The sequence below is a fragment of the Mirounga leonina genome, unplaced genomic scaffold, assembly GCF_011800145.1.
Source record: "Mirounga leonina isolate KUSES-001 unplaced genomic scaffold, KU_Mleo_1.0 Mir_115, whole genome shotgun sequence".
NCBI classification, from domain to species: Eukaryota; Metazoa; Chordata; class Mammalia; order Carnivora; family Phocidae; genus Mirounga; species Mirounga leonina.
Genome location: NW_023270268.1, coordinates 51875600 through 51902759, shown reverse-complemented (window position 1 = coordinate 51902759; position 27160 = coordinate 51875600). Strand labels below are relative to the sequence as shown.

The 27160-nt window shown below is 36.7% G+C and overlaps 1 protein-coding gene across 1 annotated transcript in view; it reads right to left on the bottom strand.

Moving 5' to 3' along the window:
* Positions 1 to 8405: 8405 nt before the first annotated feature.
* Positions 8406 to 27160, bottom strand: part of RSRC1 (arginine and serine rich coiled-coil 1) — a 407525-nt gene continuing 388770 nt past the window's right edge. Inside the window, exons 8-10 of the mRNA XM_034997838.1 lie at positions 17619 to 17725; positions 9714 to 9866; positions 8406 to 9057 (exon numbers count right to left, since the gene is read on the bottom strand). Coding sequence (XP_034853729.1) covers positions 8965 to 9057; positions 9714 to 9866; positions 17619 to 17725 — 353 coding nt within the window. The 3' untranslated portion in view covers positions 8406 to 8964. The remainder of the gene's footprint in view (positions 9058 to 9713; positions 9867 to 17618; positions 17726 to 27160) is intronic.

The window sequence follows — 27160 nt, the reverse complement described above, 5'->3', positions numbered from 1 at the left end:
GGGCAGGGCAGCAGCCTAACAAAAACTGGTTGCATATGGATGACTTGACTTTCTTGGTTTTGGGTTTTTTTTTGTTTTTTTTTTAATTAATGAAATAACCTCAAGTCACAAAAATGTTGAAGATATCACTTATGAAAAAGGTTAATTCTTGGGCGCCTGGGTGGCTCAGTTGGTTAAGCGACTGCCTTTGGCTCAGGTCATGATCCTGGAGTCCCTGGATCGAGTCCCGCATCGAGTCCCGCATCGAGTCCCGCATCGGGCTCCCTGCTCGGCAGGGAGTCTGCTTCTCCCTCTCCCACTCCCCGTTTGTGTTCCCTCTCTCGCTGTGTCTTTCTCTGTCAAATAAATAAATAAAATCTTAAAAAAAAAAGAAAAAGGTTAATTCTTGATACAACTTCCATTATGTTATTCTTTTATTTTTTAAAAATTTTATTATGTTATGTTAGTCACCATACATCATTGGTTTTTGATGTGGTGATCCACGATCCATTGTTTTCATATAACACCCAGTGCTCCATGCAGTACGTGCCCTCCTTAATACTCATCACTGGGCTAACCAATCCCCCCTCCCCTCTAAAACCCTGTTTGTCTCTGAGTCCATAGTCTCTCTCTCATGGTTCATCTCTCCCTCCAATTCCCCCTCCCCATTTTTCCCTTCCTTCTCCTAATGTCCTCCATGCTGTTCCTTATGTTCCATAAATAAGTGAAACCATATGATAATTGACTTTCTCTGCTTGACTTATTTCACTTAGCATAATCTCCTCCAGTCCCATCCATGTTGATGTAAAAGTTGGGTATTCATCCTTTCTGATGGCTGAGTAATATTCCATTGTATATATGGACCACATCTTCTTTATCCATTCATCTGTTGAAGGGCATCTCAGCTCTTCCCACAGTTTGGCTATTGTGGACATTGCTGCTATGAACATTGGGGTGCATATGGCCCTTCTTTTCACTACGTCTGTGTCTTTGGGGTAAATACCCAGTAGTGCAATTGCTGGGTCATAGGGTAGCTCTATTTTAAAATTTTTGAGGAACCTCCACACTGTTTTCCAAAGTGGCTGTACCAACTTGCATTCCCACCAACAGTGTAAGAGGGTTCCCCTTTCTCCACAACCTCTTCAACATTTGTTGTTTCTTGCCCTGTCCATTTTTGCCATTCTAACTGGTGTAAAGTGGTATCTCAATGTGGTTTTGATTTGGATTTCCCTGATGGCTAATGATGATGAACATTTTTTCATGTGTCTGTTAGCCATTTGTATGTCTTCTTCAGAGAAGTGTCTTTTCATATCTTCTGCCCACTTTTTGACTTGAGTATTTGTTTTTTGGGTGTTGAGTTTGAGAAGTTCTTTATAGATCTTGAATACCAGCCCTTTATCTGTAGTGTCATTTGCAAATATCTTCTCCCATTCTGTGGGTTGCCTCTCGTTATTCTTTTATCAGGCTGATGTTGCCTGTATTTATACAAGGCTAGCAAATGAGCACATTTAATAAATTCTATGTGACCATTTGCTAGCTGGCATATTTAAATTATATAATTTATAGAGAACATATACATGAAGATTGAGTACACTTTGAAGTATTGAGAAACAGAACTAGTTTAATAAAATAGTGGCCATTCACATTTAATATACACATTGCACATTTGAACTAGAATCCAATATTTAAATCTCCCAGTGACATTTAAACATTAGATTGATATTTTAACTCCCCAAGTAAAAACACATTTTATTTTATTATTATTTTTTAATGAAAGGCCATTTTTTAAAAAGATTTTATTTATTTGACAGAGAGAGAGAGAGACAGAGAGCAAGCACAAGCAGGGGGAAATGGCAGGCAGGGGAGAAGCAGGCTCCCTGCTGAGCAAGGAGCCTGTTGTGGGGCTTGATCCCAGAACCCTGGGATCATGACCTGAGCCAAAGGCAGCCGCTTAACCAACTGAGCCACCCAGGCACCCCTAAAAACACATTTTAATGTTCTGCTGTCTTTGCTGGCAAAAGGACAGAAATTTTTATCATAAATTGTGAGAATTTTAAGGTAGCTTTTAAAAAAATAAGAGAAAAAGCATATTTTAATAACTGTTCCAAAGCTGTTTAAGGTCTGTTTAAATGCCTTTTTAAAAAAATTTTATTTTATTATGTTATGTTAATCACCATACATCATTAGTTTTTGATGGTGTTCCATGATTCATTGTTTGCATGTAACACCCAGTGCTCCATTCAGTACGTGCCCTCCTTAATACTTTAATACCAGGCTAACCCATCCCCCCATCCCCGCTTAAATGCCTTTCAAAGGGATTTAGAAATTAATCGAACAACATCTCTTGGGAATTACATTGCACAGTTATTATAGCAAGATGAGAATACTTAGAGATTGGAATTTCAACTTAAGGACAACAAATAAAAATGGAGTCTCTGGTATTTTCTAAGCTATGGTGAATGCTAACATATTCGTTACCCTCTTATTAATTATAAAGAAGGGAAGTTAAAAGTCTCTGAGCATCTTTTTCTGAAAGCAGCCCACATGACCTCTGAAACACAAGCGTGGTTGTAGGAACAGTGTTAATGTGAATAGGCATTCGCCTTCAAGTGTTTCCGGTGGAACAGCTGTTAAGTAACACAGGACTTGGGGTGCTGATTATGCTCTATGGCAGGTCCACAAATTTTAATGAAATATTTTAAACATGCAGAAAACTATATTTATGGGAGATGATCATTTTGGATGACTTTCCATTTTCACCTCACGTACTGAGATTGCAGCAGATTCAAATACCAGCATTTTGAAAAGAGTATTTTTTTCAAACTCTTAATAGTATGAGTTTTCTTCTCCAGGCCAACTAAACGTACTATAGCAGAAAGAGAAGACAGAGAAGCTACAATGGTGCTAAATAAATAATCCAGTTACGGGATTTGTTTAAAAAATCTAGGAATTTTTCACAGTAGTCATTCATTCATCGTGCTGGTATTTGGAAAACATTTATTTCTCATTTATGTTTTCAATTCCATTTTAATTTATGGCATAATTCTTGCGGAACATTCACAGGTAGATAGACTGTAGTTATGGAGTTTACATAAGACATGGGATTTTAGCGGTTCATTTTTAAAAAGATTATGAAGGGAGCCTCCACTCTATTACATTTTTTACACTGTGGGATTTCAGCCCACGTATCAAGTTACAAGATGCTAAGAGAGGGTCAGTTCAGTTCATCATTCTGCCTGAGAGCTGTAGCAGGATCATTTTGCCATTCCTTCTCAAGATCTAAAAATAAAATGGTACACTATTGAGTCTACAGTGGTGTATTACTATACTGGTAGCCTTTACTTCTTGAACACTGGCCTCTAGCTTGCAAGGACAGCAATCATAGGAGCCAGCGGACCCTTAATGACCACAGCCACACCATTTGAAATATTATTTAAGCAATACAAAAAAATTACACCAGAAAGTCTGGTCTAGTGTAGAACTAGTAAGATCCTTGCTTAAACTCTACCCCACTGTTGTAGCCCCAAACGCAACAGAAAGGTACTATGTACTCTGTACTTACCCATGACATTTATTTAGGATAGATTTTTTTTTATTGTGGTAAAATATACATAGCAATTACCATCTTAACCATTTTTATGTCTACAGTTCAGTGTTATTAAATACATTCACAGTGTTGTGAAACCATCACCACCATCCAATCCCATAACTCTTTTCACCTTATGAAACTGAAACTCTTTACCCATTAAACAATAACTCCCTATTTCCCCCTCCCCCAGCCTGCGCAACTACCATTATGCCTTCTGTCTTTGTGAGTTTAACTACTCTGAGTAACTCATATAAGTGGAATCATAATAGTTTGTATCTTTTTGTGATTGGGTTATTTCACTTAACATAATGTCCTCAAGGCTCATCCATGTTGTAGGGTACTGCAGAATTTCCTTCCTCCTTTTTTAGTTAACATACGGTGTTATATTAATTTCAGGTGTACAATATAGTGATTTAGCAATTCCATACATCACCCAGTGCTCATCAAAAGTGCACTCCTTAATCCGCATCACCTGATTAACCCATTCCCCCCCCCACCCCTCCGCTCTGGTAACCATCAGTTTATTCTCTATAGTTAAGAGTTTCTTGGTTTGTCTCTTTCTCTTTTTTTAATCTTTGCTCATCTGTTCTGTTTTTTAAATTCCACATATGAATGAGATCATATGGTATTTGTCTTCTTTTTTTTTTTTTTTTTAAAGATTTTATTTATTTGACAGAGAGAGACACAGCAAGAGAGGGAACACAAGCAGGGGGAGGGGGAGAGGGAGAAGCAGGCTTCCCGCCAAGCAGGGAGCCTGATGCGGGGCTCAATCCCAGAACCCTGGGATCATGACCTGAGCCGAAGGCAGACGCTTAACGACTGAGCCACCCAGGCGCCCCGGTATTTTTCTTTCTCTGATTGACTTATTTCGTTTAGAATTTCCTTCCTCTTTAAGGCTGAATAATATTCCATTGTATGTATACACATTTTACTTATCCATTCATCCATCCATGGACACTTGAGTTGCTTCCATGTTTTAGCTATTGTGAATAATGCTTTTATGAACATGGGTGTGCAAGCATCTCTTTGAGACTGTACTTATAATTCTTTTGGTATATACGTAGACACCTATTTATTTTTTTATACTGGCTCCAAATAGCTTAAGTAATTTAAATAACCAGACTGTTAAATAGACTGCTCATTCAACATGGGCAAATTCATTCTTCTTTCATTGGAAAATATTTACTGAGAGCTTTCTTTGTGGTCAAGAATGGGCTAGATCCTGGGGGTACAATGATAGCAAAAATAACTTGGAAATACAAATGATAAGAGCATTTTCTTTGATTTAGGAAAAAAACCCCACCAGTTAAATATACTGACCAATGTCCATCCCTGTAATAAAGGGTGAAGATGATTAGAGAATTCACAAAGTGTTCTTTCTTACCTTTATTTTTACTCCTGTTCTGTGGTAAAGACTCAAGTATTTTCTTGTGAAGATGACATGCTTTTTCATTATTCCATGACGGAGTTCCAAGGAGTCAGGCTTACATTTAAAGGATGGCATTTAAACACTTTCTAAATAATTCAAGTACTGTATCAATTGAGTAACGCTCAAGAGCTGGTTTAAAATTCCTCTGTAGGGGCGCCTGGGTGGTACAGTTGGTTAAGCATCTGACTCTTGGTTTTGGCTCAGGGTCGAGATCTCAGGGTCATGATCTCAGGGTCTTTGTGCTCAGAGCAAAGTCTGCTTAAGACTCTCTCTCCCTCTCCCTCTGCCACTCCCCCCTGCTCTCTCTCTAAAATAAATAATTCTTAAAAAAAAATAAAATTCCTTCTGTAATACTCAACAATGAATTGGGATAGGGAAAAGGGGGAAGGAAGGAGTAACATGGGGACAAGAATTCCAGACCAATTCATCCATAGTTCAGTGATCAAAAATGTTACCTGTCTTGTTTCATTTCCAGCTTTTGTTACTATCTTATTTGTTCACTTTCGGATTTTCACTGGATGCCCAAATGAAAGGAAAAATTTGGGGTAGGATCTAACCACAGACAGGTGGACTGTATCTTTTAGTTCCAAAATGATGCTTTCTATCACAGTACCCAGTGGAAAAACAAAGAGGGCCGGGGAGCGCCCAGGGATCCACAAAGCTGTGCAAGGCCTTACTGGCAGGTGCAATACTTTCTCAGAGGTCCTGAAAGTCTCCTTTGAGTTACCTTTGCATGTCTCGGCTCACGTCATCTTCGTGGTGATACAAGACTGTTGATGCCTGTGGCCAAATGAAGGGTTGGCTTATTCATCCAATTTTCCACCAAAAGGAAGAAATGATCAGAGAAGGCCAAAGGGTAACCAGGAACCTCAAATTTTGCCTGAACTTTTCATAAGATTGAGAGACAGGGCTACTTGGGTCTTTCACAAGAGGGATTCTTCTCTGGATTAGAACTGTGATAGTTCCCAACCTTCTAGGGCGACTATTAGGAAAATGGAGGAGGATGGCTGTGAGTCTTTGTGGCTCCAGGAGCCATCTTATCCTTCAATTCTTCATCAGTTGTGATTTCTTCCATGAAGTCTTCCATAATTTTCTAACTTGGAGTAATTTCTCTTTTCACTGCAACAATATCCTCTCCTCTGCCACTAAGTATTGTATTTCTTATGTTATATACATGTCTGGGCTTTATAACTAAGCCTCTTGGAGGCAGGATCCCCACTAGATTCACCTGTGTATACCCAACTGCACTTACGGTGCCCAGCCCAATCTTTAAAAAAAAAAGAGATTAATGAATAAGTAGGTAAATTTGAAGAAGACCTGAGATCCTTCAAGTAAGTAGAAGATATAGGTCATTAACTGCAGAGAAAATAGGGTTTCCTGTGTTCCTGGCAGGGAGGGAGATCAGGGAAAGCTGGGGACAAAGCTGGGATGGAATCCACTGACCATGGCATTTCAAGAGCATACATAACGAGTACACTGATGTTGGGGTGCAGCTTTTCAAACCACTACCCGTGCAACTATTTGTTCCATATTTCATTAAGATGGCTAGCATGCTAAAATGTTATCTTGGCATAAACGGAATACTTTTTCTATGAAGGGCATTCTTTTATGTTATTTTGCTGAAAAATCAAAGAAGGCAGGTCCACTCTTAGCATTTTCATTTTACAGGTGAGGATGCTGAAGTGAAGAAGGTTGAATGACTTAATGTTCTTATTCCATTTTCCCTAAGAATGTAGTCAGAAATGAAAACCCAACTTATATTACGAGCACTCATTATTTTGTATGAAGTCAACATTTCAATAAACACCAAGGTCTCATGTAAGTCCAAATTGTTATCATTAGTCAAGTGACATTGAAGGGATTGTTGTGTTTTACAGACTCATTATATTAGGATATTAAAGAAGGCCAGCATGCATCACCTAGCTTGAGTATGGTGATAGATTTGATAGTATTCTCTGAAGTCTTTCTCATTAAATTTGATTTGGCTTGTGTGGTAATATTGTAGTCTTCAACAGGAATGTAGGCAAATGAAGTTAATAATACATTAAAATGAATCATAGTGGAAATCAGGAAGGAGGGGAATAGTTATTGAGTTCCTGCAGGGACTAAAGTTTAGTTAGTTAAAAAAATAACTTGATTCTCCATCTCTGTGAAAAACTTAGCTTTAAAATACAAGTCAACTGTAATTTAAACTTCTGTATTTGGGCTACTTGCCACAAAGGAACATGGGTGTTAAATATAATTAACAGAGATCACAATATTTTCACTAGTTATAGGTAAGGAGGATCAGGCATACTGGAAAAAAATGCCTACTCCAGGTTCTCTGGAGAATAACTAGTGGCCCAAATGACAACCCATATTCTTGTAAAATACACTTTCCAAAAGAGTGAGAGTCCTTTTACTGTTTACAAGTTATGCAAAGAATGAAATACAAAATATTTCCCTTTTTTAGTCACTAAAAATGTGTGTATCTATATTAATGATCACATAAACCTGAGTTTATGCTGGGCACTTTTACTTACAGCTAAAAAAGAAGAGAAAAGATAAGAAAAGAAAAGACCACTAGCACCTACTTAGAATGTGAACCATGTTTATATGAAAACAAGTATTTTGTCATCAGTCTATTTTCCATACCTTTTGCAACTGGAATCTTTATATTTAAAAAAATTTTATTTATTTTTAAAAGATTTTATTTATTTATTTGACAGAGAGAGAGAGAGAGAGAGGGAGAACATAAGTAGGGGGAGCAGGAGAGGGAGAAGCAGACTCCCCACTGAGCAAGGAGCCCAATGTGGGGCTCAATCCCAGGACCCCGGGATCATGACCTGAGCTGAAGGCAGATGCTTAACTGACTAAGCCAAGCGCCCCTATTTTTAAAAAATTTTTAACAGAAATTAGAATTTTAGTAGTTCCAGAAATATAACAAAGATGGCTTTAAACTGTCCTATATATTGGTAATCTCCTAAAAACTTTACAGGTTTATCTTGTATTCCAAGGCACAGTCTTCATAGAGACCAAATTAGAGTGAGACCAGACAACAGAACAAAAGAGAAGGGAAATATTCATGTCAGCTGTTGAAAACTAGTTTCGTAAGGCAAGGCCTAGAAATCTTTATCTCTGGCATGTTTAGTATGGAATGCATACTTGATTTTCATTCAGCTACTAGAGAAAGGTATTCTACAATGACAGATAGCTTTATCAAAATTACAATTAGCTGGCTTCCTCTGTAGGGAATAGCAGTTGGGTAAGTAAGACTGAAGTGAGAGCTCTTACCAGCTTTCTCAGAAATGATTTCCCCATCATGGGTATTTGGTCAACTGATGAGGTCTACCATGAACATATGGTTTCTAGAGGAATGAGCTGGGATCTGCTAACATTTTTAAAAGGAACACTTAGTAAATGCTGATCTCTAAGCAATAAATTGTCAATTTATTTAATTTTCAAGAAACGTTTTTCAAAAAATATTTTTTTCCTCTAGGATTAACATGCTCATTCTACTTAGATTGTTTACAGTGCTTTTTATTCTGCCTAAATTTTTACAATAAGGTGAAATAAAAGATTCAAAAATGGTTTCATAATACATGGAAGATGAAATCTCACATGGATAGCATATAGTTTGATTCTTACATATGCATGATTAATCAAAATTGTATCCTTAAATGACGACTTGATATTTTTCCAGTTTTACTCAAACACTACTGTGTACCATTTATTTTACCACTGATATTTTTAGGATTAACTTTATTAACAGTATGATATTTTCATGCATTAAATTTTACACTAGTTTTAATATTCACAATGTTTGATTAAGTTCAAATCAACAAATATTCAAGCCTACATGAAAAATGAATGAAATATTACCTTTTCACATAATCAGCTAACCACTTTTTAAGAGTAAAAAGTTAATATTGGGATTTAAAAACCTACATTTCCAATGTTACTGTTAATTCAACCATATATATATTACTTAGGCCACAGGACTGCCCATTAACCTTTCTTGTCGGAGAGCAATTAATCTCTTGAACCACTTTTCCTCAGCATCAGCTTTCTCAATAAATAACTGAAATAAGAAAAAGAAAAAGGAAAAATGTTATTGTTTGCCAATAACTTGGATTTGACCTTATGTAACATAAATTACCTTTACAGAATACATCTTTCAGCACAAGATTTGGATACTGTTTAACTTTTGGTGACTTCTCAACTGAAGATAATCTATTTGGAATTAATAATGTTTAGAAAGTCTTGGAGAAAAAGTGTAATAGCAACATTGTTTGTTAACAATTTTATGCCGTGTTTTGTGAAGTTTATTTCCTACGCTTTTTCTCAGAGACACAGCGGAATGACACGACTTCAGAGTAGATAGTAAAATACGATGTCCGTGACAGGCTCAGTTCAATGAACCAATGAGAGCTGAGGCAGAAGTAGATCTTTTAGTGCCAGATTTAAAAAACCAACCAACCTCTTCTTTTTGCCTATTTTTGTTAAGCATAGGAAGACTACTTCTAAAAGTCAGACAACACGATTTGGATCATACCAGATTCAAATCCATGTAACTGCTCTAAGGGATGGGGGTCAGCTGCCTATTTCTAGCAAATAGGAATATATGAATCCATTTCCTCCAACAGTCTTTTTGTCATCAGCACAAAATGACAACAGTTTGAATTCATTTCAGTCAAGTAGACTTCAGTGGACATTCTTCAGATCTAAGGATCTTACATTCGGATGGGCCAGAGAATTGTCATCTTGGTACTTGATGGCAGTGGGGATGCTGCTGGGGTCTATTTCTTTTTCACTACTGGGAGGGTCAGGAACTACTGTTGCTGGTCCCGATGTCGCAGCTGCATGCTTCACCTCACCAGGCTCCACGGACTGAAACATGATACATAAATGTTTTATTAATTAGATCACAATATATAATTAAAATTCTGCCTTAACAATATTTTTTATTTGGAATAGCAATTGTTCATTTAGTCTCCTTTGAGATAATACTAATCATAAAAAGACCCTGGGTGATGAGTAAGAAACAATTCTGAAAACAAGCAAAAAAATACAAAAACATGGAGAAAATGTTGATTTTTTTTTTTATGATCAGCATGTTTGTCTTGAGAAATTGGGACTTAGGTGTCTATACTATAGAAAAACACATTTCATAAATCTAAATTCTATTAGTCAAAACAAGCAACAAATCTCCAGCATTCATTTGGTCTCTTTAGAGATGAAAAGCAAATTCAAAGGTTTTGTTTTTGCTTTTTATTTATTTTTATTATTATTATTTCTAAATATTTATTTGAGAGAGAGAGAGCACAAGCAGGGCGGAGGGGTAGTGGGAGAGGGAGAAGAAGACTCCTGCTGAGCAGGGAGCCCGATGCGGGGCTCGATCCCAGGACCCCAGGATCATGACCTGAGCTGAAGGCAGACGCTTAACTGACTGAGCCACCCAGGCACCCTGTTTTTGCTTTTTAAATAACAGCCTCAATGAGATATAATTCACATATCACAATTCATATAGCTTTCAGCATATCCACAGAATTTTGCGACCAACACCACAAGCAACCTCAGAACATTTTCATCCTCCTCCCACAAAACCCCATACCCATTAGCAGTCACTGCTCCCCATTTCTCCCAGCCTCCCCATCCCTATGCATATCATCTATTTTGTCACTATGGATTTGCTTATTCTGGACACTTCATACAAAAGATCATACATTATGTAGTTTCTTGTTGTTGTGGGTTTGTTTTGTTTTCTGTGACTGGCCTCTTTCATTGAGCATGCTTTCAAGGTTCTTCCATGAAAGGCTGAAGCATGTATCAGTACGTCATTCGATTTTATTGCTGAATGATAATATTCCATCACGGAATACTAGTGCCAGGCGCTGGGCTCAGGGCTGCGGATGCGAGGACCGAGAAATCACTGCTGCTGCCTGGAAGAGGCCAGTCATGCTGTGCTCTCTTGCGCTAATTCCCATACTTCCCTGTCTGGGAAAGGAAAAGGCCAGGGAAGTGGCTAATCAGCAGCAAGGCTGCAGGAATGACATGAAATGGACTAGATGAGAAGCTGAAATCGGAAATTAAAATAAAAAAACCCAAGATGACTGGGAGATCAATTCCACTACTCGGCCTTTTTTCTACACCTACTGGTTCTATATGTGTACTTTTTGAACCTCCATTTTCTTTTAATGTAGCTACTTCTGAACATCTACTTCTCTGAGTGAAGGGTAAAACAGATGTCACTGGGAAAAACATCTAGAAAATGAAACCTACACAAATTAGTTAATCCTTTCTTAGAATGATTTATCTTAGAACTGGATATCCATCTTCAGTATTTATTGAGTGCTACTAACTGCTAAGCACTGGGTACACAAGGGAGAGTAAAATAGGTATGTTCCCTGTACCAAGTGGAGATCACATTTTGCTAATGGAACCGACAGATAACTTACAAATAGATATCAAAATAAAGACATAATCACATTGTAACAAGGGACATAGAGATACTTAAAAAAATAACTGTTAAATCTGGCAGTTTTCTTCTTGTATTTTGAAGCCAATACTCCCCCCACCTCCACCCCCAGGTGTCAAACCTTTCTATATTTCCAACATACTAGGCCTAGAAGGCCTACAGCCCTGTATGATATTATACTGACCCTTTATAAAACGGAGGACGTAGATCAGTAAAGCCCAACATTCTGCATAGGGAAAGGTGGGAAGTATGCTAATCTAATGACGTCCAGACATCATTTTTTGGTCTATGCTGCATGCAGAGAACAGAAGAGCATGTCATTCTGCCTGTCTTAGCCATGCTTTGATAGGGCTCAGCTAGGAGACTGGCAGTATTGAACTGCCTTGAAGAATTGTGGAGTGTTGTTATTCTAGTTGCCAAAGATGTGGATCACACATATTCAGGCGGCAGAGATAACATTCTATTATAAAAGTGAACTGGTCTCATTCTGTTTATACCTACGGTACATTAACATTTTCTTGGAGAAGTGCTTATGTACATTTCAGGTAAAGTTTTCAGAGATTAGGATCAGAGCATGGAAGTTACTATTTAAGTGGATAATTAAAAAATATATGACAGGAATCATCAATTGCTTCTTTATTTTTTATTTTTTTTTAAGATTTTATTTATTTATTTGACAGAGAGAGAGACAGCGAGAGCAGGAACACAAGCAGGGGGAATGGGAGAGGGAGAAGCAGGCTTCTTGCAGAGCAGGGAGCCCGATGTGGGACTCGATCCCAGGACTCTGGGATCATGACCCGAGCTGAAGGCAGACGCTTAACAACTGAGCCGCCCAGGCGCCCTGCTTCTTTATTTAAGTGAGGAAAACTGTTGGAGAAATTTTGACTATAAAAAAACCCACAACATGGCCACTATCAAGTATCTGGCTTTGAGTAGCACTGCCACCTGGTGGTTCAGTTTGGAAAACTTGTTTTAAAATGTACTTCAAGTAAAAGAGTAAGTTAGACCCTGCTGCTTTAGGGTTATTTATCCTCTTTCTGAACATAGCGGGGTGTCTGCCAGCTACAACTATTTTAGGGTTGAATAACTGGCAATAAGCTTATTTGGGACAGAAGTTTGGAAACAAACTGCATCTTGGTTCTTGAAGATGATATAGCAGGAACTACCAATTATCTACTCACACAAGAGAGAGATGATTGCAGAGAGTTAACCTGTTAAATCTATATATGTTGACGGAGACACATGTCTAGCATGTTATTGGAAATAGCCACTTTCTGGTAACCGCTCCTTAGCTTAATTAGTGGAATTCACACAGCTGAAGAAAGACTCTATCAACTGAAGGGGTGGTTAGTATAGAGAAGCCTTTTTCAAAGATATAAAATTTATGCCAATGTGTGTAGAACTGTCCAGAAGAGAAAGATGTTGAAACCTGGGTCATGAGTAATTCAGTCCTCAAGAGAGTTAGTCTTTGCTGTGCATCAGGGATAGCTCCTATCTCCCCATGATCTGGGTGAAATGGTCCTCAAGATAATTTACCTCCTTTTGCTAAGTAATCTCCTGATAAATAATTCAGCTTCTTGGGCATCCTGAATCGCTACCTTATATTGCAGACACAGACATTTTAGAAACTGGAAAGGGATACCGTTTTCTAAACTAATAAATTGGCCTTCTGTTTTATATTACAGTTGAGTGTAAATTTATTCACTGTTGGCCCATCACTGCTTTTCTGATCATTTTGAAATGCAGTGACTAATAAAAGTCCAGTGTTAGATGGCTAATACTTTAGACTGTTGTACATTCACCAAGGTAAATGCCATCTTCTTTTTTTTTTTTTAAGCATACTCCCCTGTTAGTGAATGCTTTCTTTATACTTCAATAGGGAACGTGCACTGAGTTCACAATTATGAGAGACATTGGATGAGTAAAAACAAACATGGGCTCTGGAGTTGAATAAATTTTGTGTGGATGCTCTTGTCATTTATTAGCACTTTGACCATGGGTAATAAAATTTGCTGAGCCTCAGCTTGCTTAGTTTTAAATAAAGGTTACTGGGATTTTAGATAACTTACATATGCTAAATGTCTAGTATTATTGGTAGCTATTATTATTTTAGTCACTTCAAGTTATTTAAATATAAAAAACAAAATGGGGCTATGTTACAACATTGTTTTACAACATTTGCTTCATGCTTTAATGTTTCCAAATGCTGGGCTGAAACAAATTGGCTCAAAGCTGCTGTCTGTACACTAAACCACTAAGCTACTACATAAAGCTGTAAAGTACTTTTTAAATTATTTGCTTAGGAATACAATAGGTCACCAAGTTTCCAATGAGAATTGTAGGGTCTATAAACCATAAAAAATTACATAAAACAAGCTGTGACCCAACCAAAATGAGAATCCTTGCATCTCCAATTCCTTTTAAGGAAGCCAGAGACAAATGCAGCCCTGAGCATTCAGGAAGAGGAAGAGGTGGAGCAGAAGCAGGGAGAGGAAGAATAATAACAGCTTTTATTTCCTGAGTGTCAGGTGCTTGGCTAACTATTTTATGTAAAGTATCTTGCTCATCCTTATAAAAACTTCTGCCAGGGGTATTACCTCCCTTTTAAGATAAGAGAGCCATGGGGTTATCATGTGGTTTAAGGACACATAGCCAGTAAATGGCAGAATCAGACCTGACCCTGCATCTGTCTGACCCTACATATCATGCTTTTGACCACTGCTTCCTAACTGCTAAACCTAAGATTTATTGTTATTTGGTTTTAATTTTAGAGGAAAGAAATAAATGTTGGTAAAATATTTTAATTACATACATTTTTAAGTGGCTCAACTCACAGTGCTGGATTAATATTTCTAGGTTGCTTTTGCTTCTCCCTCATACTTATCCAATCTAGAACTAGCCAGCTCAAGGCCTTCCAGAATTGATTTTATTTCTTTGTGTGAATTATTGTTAAGGGCCACCTCTTTTAAAAGACAGCTGAAACAGTAGATAGGTTTTTCTTGCACAGATTCATGAACATTCCTTATGAAATTGAGAGGCCCCTGTTTCATCTTTTTTTAAAAAAGATTTATTTATTTATTTTAGAGAGAGCGAGAGCATGTGTTGCGGGGGAGGGGCAGAAGGAAAGGGAGAGAGAGAATCTCAAGTAGACTCCCTACTGAGTGTAGAGCCTCACGTGGGGCTCAATCTCACGACCCTGAGATCATGACCTGAACTGAAATCAACAGTCAGATGCTTAACCAACTGAGCCACCCAGGTGCCCCTAGAGGCCCCTATTTCATCTTAATCCTCTCTATCCCTAAAGGTGGCATCTGAATTAGAAGTGCAAGAAAAGCTATATTGAAGGTGAGTGAAAATTCCAACTTGGCATTGAACACTGAAACAACAGAAACTAGTTATTAAAATAATTAATAATGATGGTCCCTTTGATCAGAGATATAGGTGAAATTCCTTTATATTGGTCCCATGGAAAGCCATTTAACTATACAGGCTTTTATTAGAGATTGAGGAAGAAGACTTTTTTCTCTTGGATTTAGTCAGTTAGCTTAAGATTAATAACCTTCAGAGGTTAAGGGGAAATAATCTTTCAAAACTTTTCTAGGGGATACAATGAGGTGAAAACATTACTAATTCTGGAATTGAAATATACAGATATTTTACATTTATACCTTTCAAAAGACTTTTAAGGTAAAACCAGATCTAAAGATTTTCTGTTTTCTCAGCAAGAGGTCTGCCTTACTGGTGAGCATGGAAACTTGGGGAATATTAAAAAATGTAAATGGGGTAAGGTGTTGATACTTAAGACAGACTGAGCACCTGGGCGCCTGGGTGGCTCAGTCGTTAAGCATCTGCCTTCGGCTCAAGTCATGATCCCAGGGTCCTGGGATCGAGCCCTGCATGGAGCTCTCTGCTCTGCAGGAAGCCTGCTTCTCCCTCTCCCACTCCCCCTGCTTTTGTTCCCTCTCTCGCTGTGTCTCTCTCTGTCAAATAAATACATCTTAAAAAAAAAACAAAAACAAAAACAGACTGAGCACCTACAGTAGAAGTTTTTAAGCGCTATGCTTAGTTTACAGAATGTACTTAGATACAGAATAATTTAGGTGCTAGAGGATGTTATTTAAAAATAAGCATTTATGGGATCAAGAACCATGTTAGATATTTGATACTCATTATACTTACTCCTCAACAACTCCAAAAAGTAGGTATTATTGGTTCTATTTTATGGATTTGGAAATTGAGGGATGAAGAAGTTGAGAAGCTTGCTAAAGACCATAAATCATGGCAGGAAGTGTGAGAGTTAAGATTCAAACTCAGATCTCTTTGAGCCCAAAGCCCCATCCTCCTTCCTCTTTATCAGGTACACTTCTGATCAATTTCCTTGCTCATTGCTGGTTTTGCTAGTTATTGGAGAAGCTGCCAGTATTTTGGAGGAAAAACAATGGAAATAAAAATAAGTATATTATTATTATTATTTTAAAAATTTTTTTAAAGGATTTTATTTATTTGAGAGAGAGAGATCACGAGCAGGGGGGGGAAGGGCAGAGGGAGAAGCAGACTCCCCACTGAGCAGGGAGCCCGATCCCAGGGGCTCAATCCCAGGACCCTGGGACCATAACCTGAGCTGAAGGCAGACGCTTAACTGACTGAGCCACCCAGGCGCCCAAAAATAAGTTTATTATTAATAATTAGTATCAAAAGGGAAAAAGTTGTTTAGAGGAAAACCTGGTATATTAACTAGAGAGGAATAAGTATTTCCACAGAAAGAAAATGCTGTTTATCTTGAGTCCAGTGAGAGCTGGGAAGTCAGGGTGAACCTCAGAAAACAAATATTAGGAAAGTAAATTTAAAAGTAAATTACAATTCTTTGGGGGCATATGAATGACCTTTTAATATGCAAGATATTCAAGAGTAAGATATTAAATAAAATGAGCAACTATACTTATGGATGTCCATTTTACAGTTCCACCATTTTTTAGGAGTTGTGGTGGCAAACTTTTACAAAAAGTTCAAATGAAATCAGCAAATGAAGGCAGGGACCACGGGTTAACCAGGGATGGCTGGTGCTGCACACTCAGGCATCAGCACATGCTCGAGTCACTTCTCCAGGAAGATTTAAAAAGTGTATGGTAACTGAAAAGATGTTCATGTCACAAGCAACAAAAGAAATGCTAATAGGAGGACAAAAGGTCAATTTTTGCCTGACTACACCTAGCAGGTAAGTAAATGTGAAAAAGGACTTGGTGTTAACCATGGTGTGAGAGGCAGATCTCTCCTTGGACTTGTGGGCAGAATCTGGATTGGGATGTTAGTGGAGGATGACTTTGGGAACATGTGTAGAAATAAATAATATTAACCTTAAGCGAGTAACTCCATCTTGAAAAATTGATCTTATGGGGATAATAATGGATATTTACAAACATGTATTAATACTTTCAAGCTTACAACTACTTAAATTATCTAGTGTCAGAGGAAAAAAATAAAAGAATTATGATAAATTTGTCAGCAGGATGCTATACAGTCATTAATATATTTACAGCTGTAGAATATTTTTGAATAAGTGGGTAACAATACCATGTCTTTACTACATGTATGTTATTAAAGAATACATGTATCTCACAGTAGAATGCCTTTTCTGACTAAAGGAACAGATTCCTAAAGGTGGTCCTGATAATAATTGAAAGAATACATGCAATATTCAACAGAAATAAAACGCCAATCAAAACTCCTTTTACTGGAGTTGAATAAGTGATACCAATCTGGGCAAAGAGTGCAGACACATGTTACTATTTGGGTAATAATCGGATTGTTAAAGCTCTCTTCTAACTTTTCTCTAGCAGTGTCAATTCAGAAAGTAGATGTAGACACTTGAAAAGAAAACTATATGTTCATTAAATGCATATTACTGCTTTAGAACTGTTGACATTTTACTTTGTCTTCTCAGTGAATTTTAAAATAAAAAATGGCATCAGATATATTTTTACAAGTTAAACTTGAACTGCTTCTCACTGATTCATTCTCTCTCTCTCAATAACACGCTGACACTCGCTCACCCTACTTCATCTATCTGTTAGAAGAAGCACTTACATTTAAGTCAAATCCATTAATAAAGCATCTCCTCAGTGGGATTCTAAAGGCTTATTCATAATGTCTGGATGAAAACTTACCTTTTTGACTTCTTTACTTGATCTGAATGTCTGCTGAACAAAAGAATCACTTTCAATGGCTTCAATTTCTTTTACTCTTTTTACTTGTTCAACCAGGGTGGCTTGGTCTAAAAAAAAAAAAAGGGTATGATGTCAGTGTATTTTGGTGTGTAAGCTTGTTAACAACAGTATTCTAAGCAAGGTTCTTTCTTTCTATGAAGTAATTTTATGACTTCTGGAATTTAACTGGATGAAAAGATGTTATAGTTAAGCTCTAATAAAAAACTATTTTCCCCTTGAGATCCACAAATACACATTCCTACACACCAAGTCTCTCACCTAAAACCTAATAAAAGATTGCTGAGAAGGTACTGCTATAATGATGCAAGCTAATCTGGGCTAATCTCATGGGAGGGCTTTAAAAAAAAAAAAAACTTATTATGGAAATACATATAAAAGGAATTAACAGCACAATGAATCCACCTGCACCCATCACCAGCTTCTATAGTCATGAACTCTGTTACTTATTTATTGATCGTCACTTTATTTTTTTGGGTAGATCTGGAGTACTCAAAAGTACCTCCCAGACATCATGCCATATCACCCCTAAATATTTAGTAGGCATTTCAGATATGGACTTAAAAAAACCAAACAGTAATATAACTATAATACCATCTTCACATCCAACAATATTATCAATAATGCCTTAATATCATCTGATAGAGTCCATGTTTAATTTTCACTGATTGTCCAAAAAAAATTTCTTTTTACAGGTAGTTTGTTTGAAACAGGATCCAAACAAGGTCCACACATTAGACTTGGTTGATAAGTATCTTAAATCCCTTTTAATCACTGACAGTCCTCAGGCCCTCCCTTTCATTGCCATTTATTTATTGAAGAGAATGGATCATTTACACTTGAAAATTTTCTACATTCTAGATCTGGATGATTTTATTCTTATGATGTCATTTAACATGTTCCTCTATTCCTCATATTTTGTGTAAACCAATAGTGAGGTGTAGAGGCTAGATAAGATTCAGGTTCAATTTCTTTTGGTCAAGGATACATCATAGGTGATGCTGCATAATTCCCATTACACAGTATCGGGACATGCTTCCCCTAATTTTAAAGATGTTAAGATTGATCAGTGGGTCCAAGGTGATGTCAGCCTGGCCCTATTATAAAGTTCTTCATCAACAATTCACTTAATGTTTTTGGCAGACATTAATGTTTGTTGATTAGATCCATTATTTCACTTAATGTTGCAAAATGGTGATTTTGCAATTCTATTATTTTCCCTGCATTTATTAGCTTTGATTCCTCTGTTGTGAAGAACTTCCCTTGCTGACTGTAAAGAACAGTCTGTACAGGAAAGGCAGAATAAATGTTTAATTTTTCCCTTTACTTGTCAATTTTGATCCAAAGATGAGCATTATGAGTTCCTGAATATTTGTATATTTAACATATTTTACTCCATGTAATCATTTTCATATTTTGTTGCTCAAATTATTCTGCCTTTGGGTAGTGGGGACCTCCTGAAGTTAGCCCTGCATCCTTTTGATATGATTCCTTATAATTAAGGGGTGACAAGAAGTTCTGGGCTCATCTTGTACAGTTCCTGCCCAAGACCTGAAATTAGCTATTTCTCCAAATGGCTCGGACTGCTTTTAGTGGGGAATGATGTTTAAAGACAGTAACTTGGGCACCAGGGGTTTCACTGTTCCTGGATTGTCACTGCTTCTCAGCTTTTTCAGTGGGTGGGACAGGAAATGCATATTTTAAGAAAAAAAAGTAATATGAGTTCATGCTGATACTATCAATCAAATTAAAGATTAGAGGAATTTTAAAGTCTCTGATTTTATATTTGTATTATCTTTTCTCTCACTTTAAAGATCTTAATGATATGATCAAAAGTACTTACTTGTTTCTCTTAATATGAGTCGAGTATGCATTAGTTTCAAAATAAAAAGATTGATATCACTATTAATAAGATGAATTAATACAGTTTAAAATTCCTTTATGGTTCTTTTTATCTCAGGAATTATTCCACTGATGAAATGTCAAAACAGTATACTCTAAAGTTACCTAAAATAATTCTCCATGTGATTATGCTACCAACTAGATATCTAGCTAGGTTCAATTTGTTTCAATTCATTTTTGATTTAACCTTGGTTTTTGTTCTGTTGTCCTTTTGATTAATATTTTTTTATTTGAGTATAGTTGACACACAATGTTACATTAGTTTCAGGTATACAACACAGTAATTCAACAATTCTATATGTTCTGCTATGCTCACCGTAAGTGTAGCTACCATCACCATAAAATGCTATTATAATACCATTGACTATATTCCCTATACTATACCTTTTGTTCCCACGACTTATTCATTCCATTACTGGAAACCTGTACCTCTCACTCCCCTTCACCCATTTTGCCCATCTCCCAACCCTCCTCCCCTCTGGCAACTGGCAGTTTATTCTCTGTATTTGTAGATATGATTCTGCTTTTTGTTATTCACTTGTTTTGTTTTGCTTTTTAGATTCCACATGTAAGCGAAATCATATAGTATTTTCCTTTTTCTGTCCGACTTATGTCACTTAGCATAATAGCCTCTAGGTTCATCCATGTTGTTGCAAATGGCAAGATTTCATCCCTTTTTAAAACGGCTGAGTAATATTCCAGTGTGTGTGTGTGTGTGTGCACATACCGCATCTTCTTTGCCCATTCACCTATCAGTGGACACTTAGGTTGCTTCCATATCTTGGCTACTGTAAATAATGCTGCAATAGACACAGGGGTCATAGATCTTTTTGAATTTGTGTTTTTGTTTTCTTTGGGTAAATACTTAGAAGTGGAATTGTGGAATTACTGGACCATGTGGTAATTCTATTTTTAATTTTTTGAGGAACCTCCATACTGTTTTTCCACAGTGGCTGCACCAATTTACATTCCCACCAAGAGTGCACAAGGGTTCCCTTTTCTCCATGTCCTTGACAACACTTGTTGTTTCCTGTCTTTAATATTTGCTTTTTAGTTGCATAAAACACGATTCCAAAGTCAAAACACAAAACATCATTCAGAAGAGTCTAGGTTTCCTTTCCTATCCTGTTCTTTCAGTTCTTCCCCCAATCCATAGTTAGCCATTTTTATTAGGTTTCGGTTTTTATCCTTCCTTTGTTTCTTTCTGAAAATATAAGTATACATATTCTCTTCTTTCTTATACAAAATTAACATACCATACATTATGTCTTCAATATCACCCTACCCCAGTATAGAGACTTCCCTATTCTGTTTTACAGCTGTATAGTTATCTATTTCATGGTTTTATGATAGCTTTTTTCCACCAATGCCTTATAGGTGGTCATTTGAGTTGTTTTCAGTCTTTTGCTTTTCCAGTTATTGCTTTAAGAAATGTATTGTTTCATATTTTTGTTTCTTTTTTTTCACATGCTAGGCTGGGAAGGAAAAATGCAACATTATGGTTCACACACTCACTGTTTAAGCTCTTGCTCTAAGATGATATGAATACATAGCTGAATTCAACAAGCACCTAAAAATTTTTGGGATTTTAGACTTCATGGACAATAACTAGATTTACATTCTAAGAAACAACCATAAAAAGTGGTTTGACAATAAGGTAGTTGTTTGCATTAAAGTAATTTTTACATCCCTGCAGATCTAAGATTAAAATGCTAAGTGTTATAAAGAGTATGAAAAGAAATTTGGTTTAATAATTTCAATAAAAATTAACAATTTATGAAAAATCTTTGTTTCAACTTTTGGCCGACTGCAAATTGTAACTATATAGACTTATGCAACCTACAGTTTATTTAGGGGAAAGACAGTCTTCTGGAGATGTGTCCCTGATAGCTCTAACCAGTCCTTTCTCATGTGAAAAATAATGCATGGAATGTTTGGAAGTAATCGCTGCTAGAGCCAACACTCCCAACTTAGGAAGAATATATTTTACAACATAAAAGCAAGTACTGTTAGAGTGTCATGGATGAGCAAATAGTTCCACATGCTTTAGAATAAAAGCTCCTGCGGATTTTAATTATGCAATGTACTAATTGAGACCATAAAATGAGAAGATTCGGGCGCCTGGGTGGCTCAGATGGTTAAGCGTCTGCCTTCGGCTCAGGTCATGATCCCAGGGTCCTGGGATCGAGTGCCGCATCGGGCTCTCTGCTCCTTGGGAGCCTGCTTCTCCCTCTGCCTCTCTCACTCTCTCTGTCTCTCATGAATAAATAAATAAAATTAAAAAAAATAAAATGAGAAGATTCTTTGCCCAGCTAATTTATTAATATGAACATACTTATACCAGTGGATGGTATTCTTTATTACTTATATGTATAATAGTGTTAATATGGCAGAGAAAAGTCATAATGGATACCATTCCATGTGATCCAACTTTAATTCATCAATGTGAAAATACACTTGTTTGTATAGGTCTTAGTTAGTCTCACAATTATTTCACCATCATTAATTCCCAACCAAAAGATAGTATTTCAGACTTCAGGATGATGTCTCATATGTATCAACTATTTGAAGCCTTGGGTTTTTCTCAAACATATTCTCTCATTTGGATTTACAAAGCACATCATTAGTATTAAAAGTCAGAGGTGAGCTCACGAATAGTATTTGATGTCTAAAGCTTATAGTGTTTGCAGCTTCAAATATGGACATACAACCAGCTCCTAATACAAATAAAAGTATTATCACAAAAGCTGGCCCAAGGGCCAGCATGTTTAACAAAATAGCATTGGAGAAATTATAAAGGAAGGAAGGAAAAAGATTAGAGAAAACCAGAACGTTATCTTTGTGTTTCTTTAAAGATCACTTCAGGACTAACAAAGTGACAGGGCAGATAAGAGAAAGCCAGTTTGCCTGACGTACAATATGAAAATAAACCAATGTAGCTTTTTCCTTTCAATGTGGGAAACATTTTACCAGTGATATTTAAATTAAAGAGTAAGAGAGATATTTAAGTTAAAATTTGAAAAATTCATGGGAGGTTTACATTTTTAGTCTTGTAAATAGCTCAGCTTCATTCTGTTTGAAAACAGGCATAAAACATGTTTTAAAGGGCTTCATACTCAAAATTCAAATATCAATGCCCACAAATATAGGTCTTGAATATAATCCTGTCATTTTGGGAAGCAGAATAAAACACATCAATAACATACAGTAAATCGTTTTAAATTAAGGCTCTTAAGTTTTACATGCCAATTTGTCATTGAAAAATTCTTTACCACTTTTAAGAATAGGAAAAATGTGAATGAAAACTCATCATTTATATGCTTGGCATGAATGCCTAGCATATAAAGTATCTTTTATTCACAGCCGTGAGGTAAAAATAAAGACAAGGAACAACGTTACTGGGAGAAATCAAAATTATAGGATGTTTTTAAACATTAACATGGTAAACACGAAGGAAAGGTATCTATTAGCATTTCTGATAAACACATTATTGGTAAATAAAATGACTTTCATAAAATGACTTTCAAACTACTTTCATAAGTAGTTTGTACAATTTCAGTAGAAGGGATACATATTTCATAGTAAAATAAAAAATACTGGAGTCAGAAAGCAAAGTCACTACAGACTAAAAACAATCAATACTAACTCACTGCATGGAAAATCATTTTGTTCCTTTTGTGATAAAAAATTAAAATTGAACATTTTGTTCATTACTGTTGATGTTAACATACAAATTAGGCTCACCAACCATTTCAAGTTATATTTGAAATTTTACATGATACAACTGTTACAGACTTAAAAAATATTATCAAGTGATACACAAAGATCAGTTAGTACAGATGTTAAGGTCCAATATAAACCTTCTTTTGAAAAGGCAAAATTTTAATCTATATTCCATTTGTAGACACAAACCACTCTAAACTGGCAGCAATACCAGGCTGAGAACAGCAGGTGGCACTATTACCCAAGATGTAATCATGGGATAACTGCCAACATGCGTTTCATGAAAGGTATCTTACACATGAAAATCTCATCTTCAACTGACTCCTGAATATTAATATTTTATGAATTTCCCCAAAGTTAAAATGCATTTTATGTTACAAAGAGTTTGGGTCAGTTGGCCTCATAGTTATTGAGGTACTCATGCTACTCTTCCAGTAAAAAAATATTTATATACTAATAGTACTGCTATAAATACATGAATAATACAAAAGAATATCTTATTTTCAGTTTAAACTGACTCAAATTTTAGTCAAGAATGGAAACATCCATGAAATCTGTTTATGGTAAAATATCGATACTGAAAGCAAAATAGTCTTTGAAATGTAAACCATTTTCAAGTGCTGTTACAAGAATAAAAAAAAGCAAACAACGGATTTGGTCAATAAACAAACAAAGACAGTTACTCAGTAAACTCTATACAAAACCTACCTGGAAAAAGCCACAAAGCTTACTTGAAATTCTAAAGTTATTGTAACAATTTCTCATGAACACAAATTTTAACGAACACAGCCATTGCTTTCCTTCAAAAGAGTACATGTGAAGTAAGTTTTTTTTTCCCATAAATCATGCAAAACATATATTAGAAATGCATTTAACCTCAGCATTTTTAGGCTGTTCATAAGACCCAGATCCGGGGCACAAATTGCTAGAGCCGATATCCACAAATAACTTGAAAGATGAGAAAACTTCTTAAGTAGAATGTGGCTGGTCTATTGTTGTTCTGGAAGCTGTTAATACAGGACCAGGTTATATATGTCAATGAGGCTCCTGAAGGCTCTAATAACAACCCTCCTTGGATAAGGTCCAAGACAGATTAATCTTACATTAAACTGCTTTCTATATCAAATTAAGTAATAGGAATAATTTTAATATGACTGCACTAGTGAAGAGTTTCTGAGAAACATTTTAATAAGTACAGGTGAACTGGGTATCAAACTAGGCTTTATTAAAAACAAAATACACACTGAATACCTCATTTAGCTCCTTTTACCTAAAATGCTCTCACCTTTTCTCAATCTTCCCTATCACCTTCTCTTGCGGCTGGTGAGGAAAAGGCCTCTTCCATAATTCATTTGGCGCTTAGCATATGTTGCCTTGCACTGATATTAATCCCTTCATTAGTGAAAGCTTCATGTCCCCAGCTAGAGGGGACGTAACTTTTTGTGTCAACTCCAAGACTCAGTGTTGTATGCTTTATTATTTAGTAAGCAGTCAATAAACTTTTGTTGAAAAACTAAAAATGAAAGGACATTAAAGTAACCATTAAAAAAAATAAAACTTGGGAGGGGGGAATGTCAAATTATAAGAAGTTTTTGTAACTTGAAAAATTAAGATTAAGTGGTTAGTCTTAATAGCTCTGGGTTCAGACTACTGGATAAAACCCTGTCTCTGCTATTTACTAGCTGTGTGATCTTGGGCAAGTGGTTCAAATTAAATGGTCTCAGTGTTCTTCTCTGTGGCATGGGAATAAACATCATAGAATAGCTGAGGTTGACTCTCTCTCCTTCCCTCCCTTCCTTTCTCTCTCCTTTCAAATATTTGAGAACATTTAATGCATCAGGCATTGTTCCACATATAAGGGTTTAGAAACATGTAGAGTTTCTTTCCTCATGAAGCTTATACTTTCATGGGAGAGACAACTAATAAACATGTAAATGAACAATATAATATCAAGAAAAATAGAGCAGGGTAGAGGGCTAGAAAGGAGAAAGGGAGCTATTTCAGCTGGGATGGGCAGGGAAATCCTCTCTGACACGGCGAATCCAGCAGAGAGAAGAATCCTGTGAAGGATCAAGCCAAGAAAATGTAGGAGATGATACGTGTGCTAGCACAGGGTAAGGAAACAGTAAAAGCATTTAATACATGACAGGCTAGTAACAGTACTAGAGTGCTAATTTAGTCATAGTAGTAAAGACATGGAAGTTGCCTAAGAAGGTTACAATTGAGAAACTTCTCAATTTCTGGCCACATGGTTTCAGGCTGGCAACCTTTTTTTGAGTTCAGCCAGGTAATACTGGCTTTAGCTCCCACCTTTTGTGGCATCGCCTGTGGTGTGGCAGGGCCGGGAAAGACTGGAAGAGAAGGCACAAAAGGCCCAGCTGAGTTTTATCACAAGCCAAGACACTGGAGTCCATCCGGACTCACTGAAGGCTGCAGGTTGAATGGCGGAGCAGTGTTTCACGGGCACATGGCCTCCCAGCTTCCAGTGATTCGAGATGGGAGGCCCTGCGGCTTCCTAATGGTGTCTAATAACAAACTCCCCAAAAGAGTAGTTGTGTGGTAGAAATGGGGTTATAAAGCAAACGTATTTTACTTCAGTGTCTGTAACTCTACAGACATTTTGTTCTCATCATCAATATCCTGGAATGCCTTTCCAGCGAGGAAAGTCACAAAGGCTAATTTTTCATTTAAATGGTTGTTGAAAAGGCCAGATGAGCTGTTCTGGTGGAAGGAGTAGTAATCCCAGCAGCAACAGAAGCTTACATTTATGGCACTCTGCACGAAGCACTACACATGGATTACCTCAGTTAACTCTCATAACCATGACAGGTAGTCCTATTATTGTTCTCATTGTACAGATGAGAAACGAAGGCAAAGTAATGTGGTCAAGGTCACATAACTAGTTGGTGGTAGAAATGGGGGTCCAGTCACTGTGATCTAGTCATTAATTCCGCGTCAAATAAGTTCTTTACCCACACCTGTCAACAGATTATTTTTTCCCTCTTTTCCATCCATTTACTAGAAATAATAAGTGTTCTTGGGATTGTTCTTATTCTGCACTGTAATGCTTATTCATTCAATACAATCTAGCTTTACTTGTAGAGAAGATGCCATAAATATTATCTTGGTCTTCTGGCATTATCTTGAGCTAGGTTACAAACGATATTTTTAGAAGCTTACCCATTTGAAAAAGTTTTGAAAGAATTATGTATGTCACATCCCCAAAACTTTTATTAATATATTAAAAAATAGGTTTTTAGAGAACCTGCATTCTTTCCCTTAAGCCTGAGAACAACCTGAGCAGTAAATTACCACTTTAGAGTTGTTATTTATTGTGTAGCAACTATTGTTGCAAAACACTAGAATCGCTTCTGTAAATTTGGCTAAACCAATAACCACTATAATCTACTACAAAGACCATTGGCCTTATGCTTGTTTCAAGTGTAACAAACATGGGTAGTGAAATCCACTTTAATAGAGTGGTAAGAAATAATAACTCCCACAAAGCTAAAGCTACTGGAAGCTTTCTAATTTTAACAGGCCTGAAGAAAGGAATATAATTCAAGCATACCAGATTAACAGGGCAGAATACAGAATCTGAAGTCGCTGTTTGCTGTCCATTTTCATTCTAGAATTCTTATTGACTCTAATTAAAATTCTGGAGATGGAAGAGTTGTATGTTTCTAAAGAACTTGCAGTGAATGCTGTCTGCCAGCCATCTCCAAACACCCCATAACCACACACAACTTGCCTGTCAGGAGAGCTAATGCAGACATCGCAGGGCACACCACATTTGTCACTGTGGCTAATATCAGAGATACGCAGCTCTTTTTTCTTAGCACACAAAAGCAAGATATGTA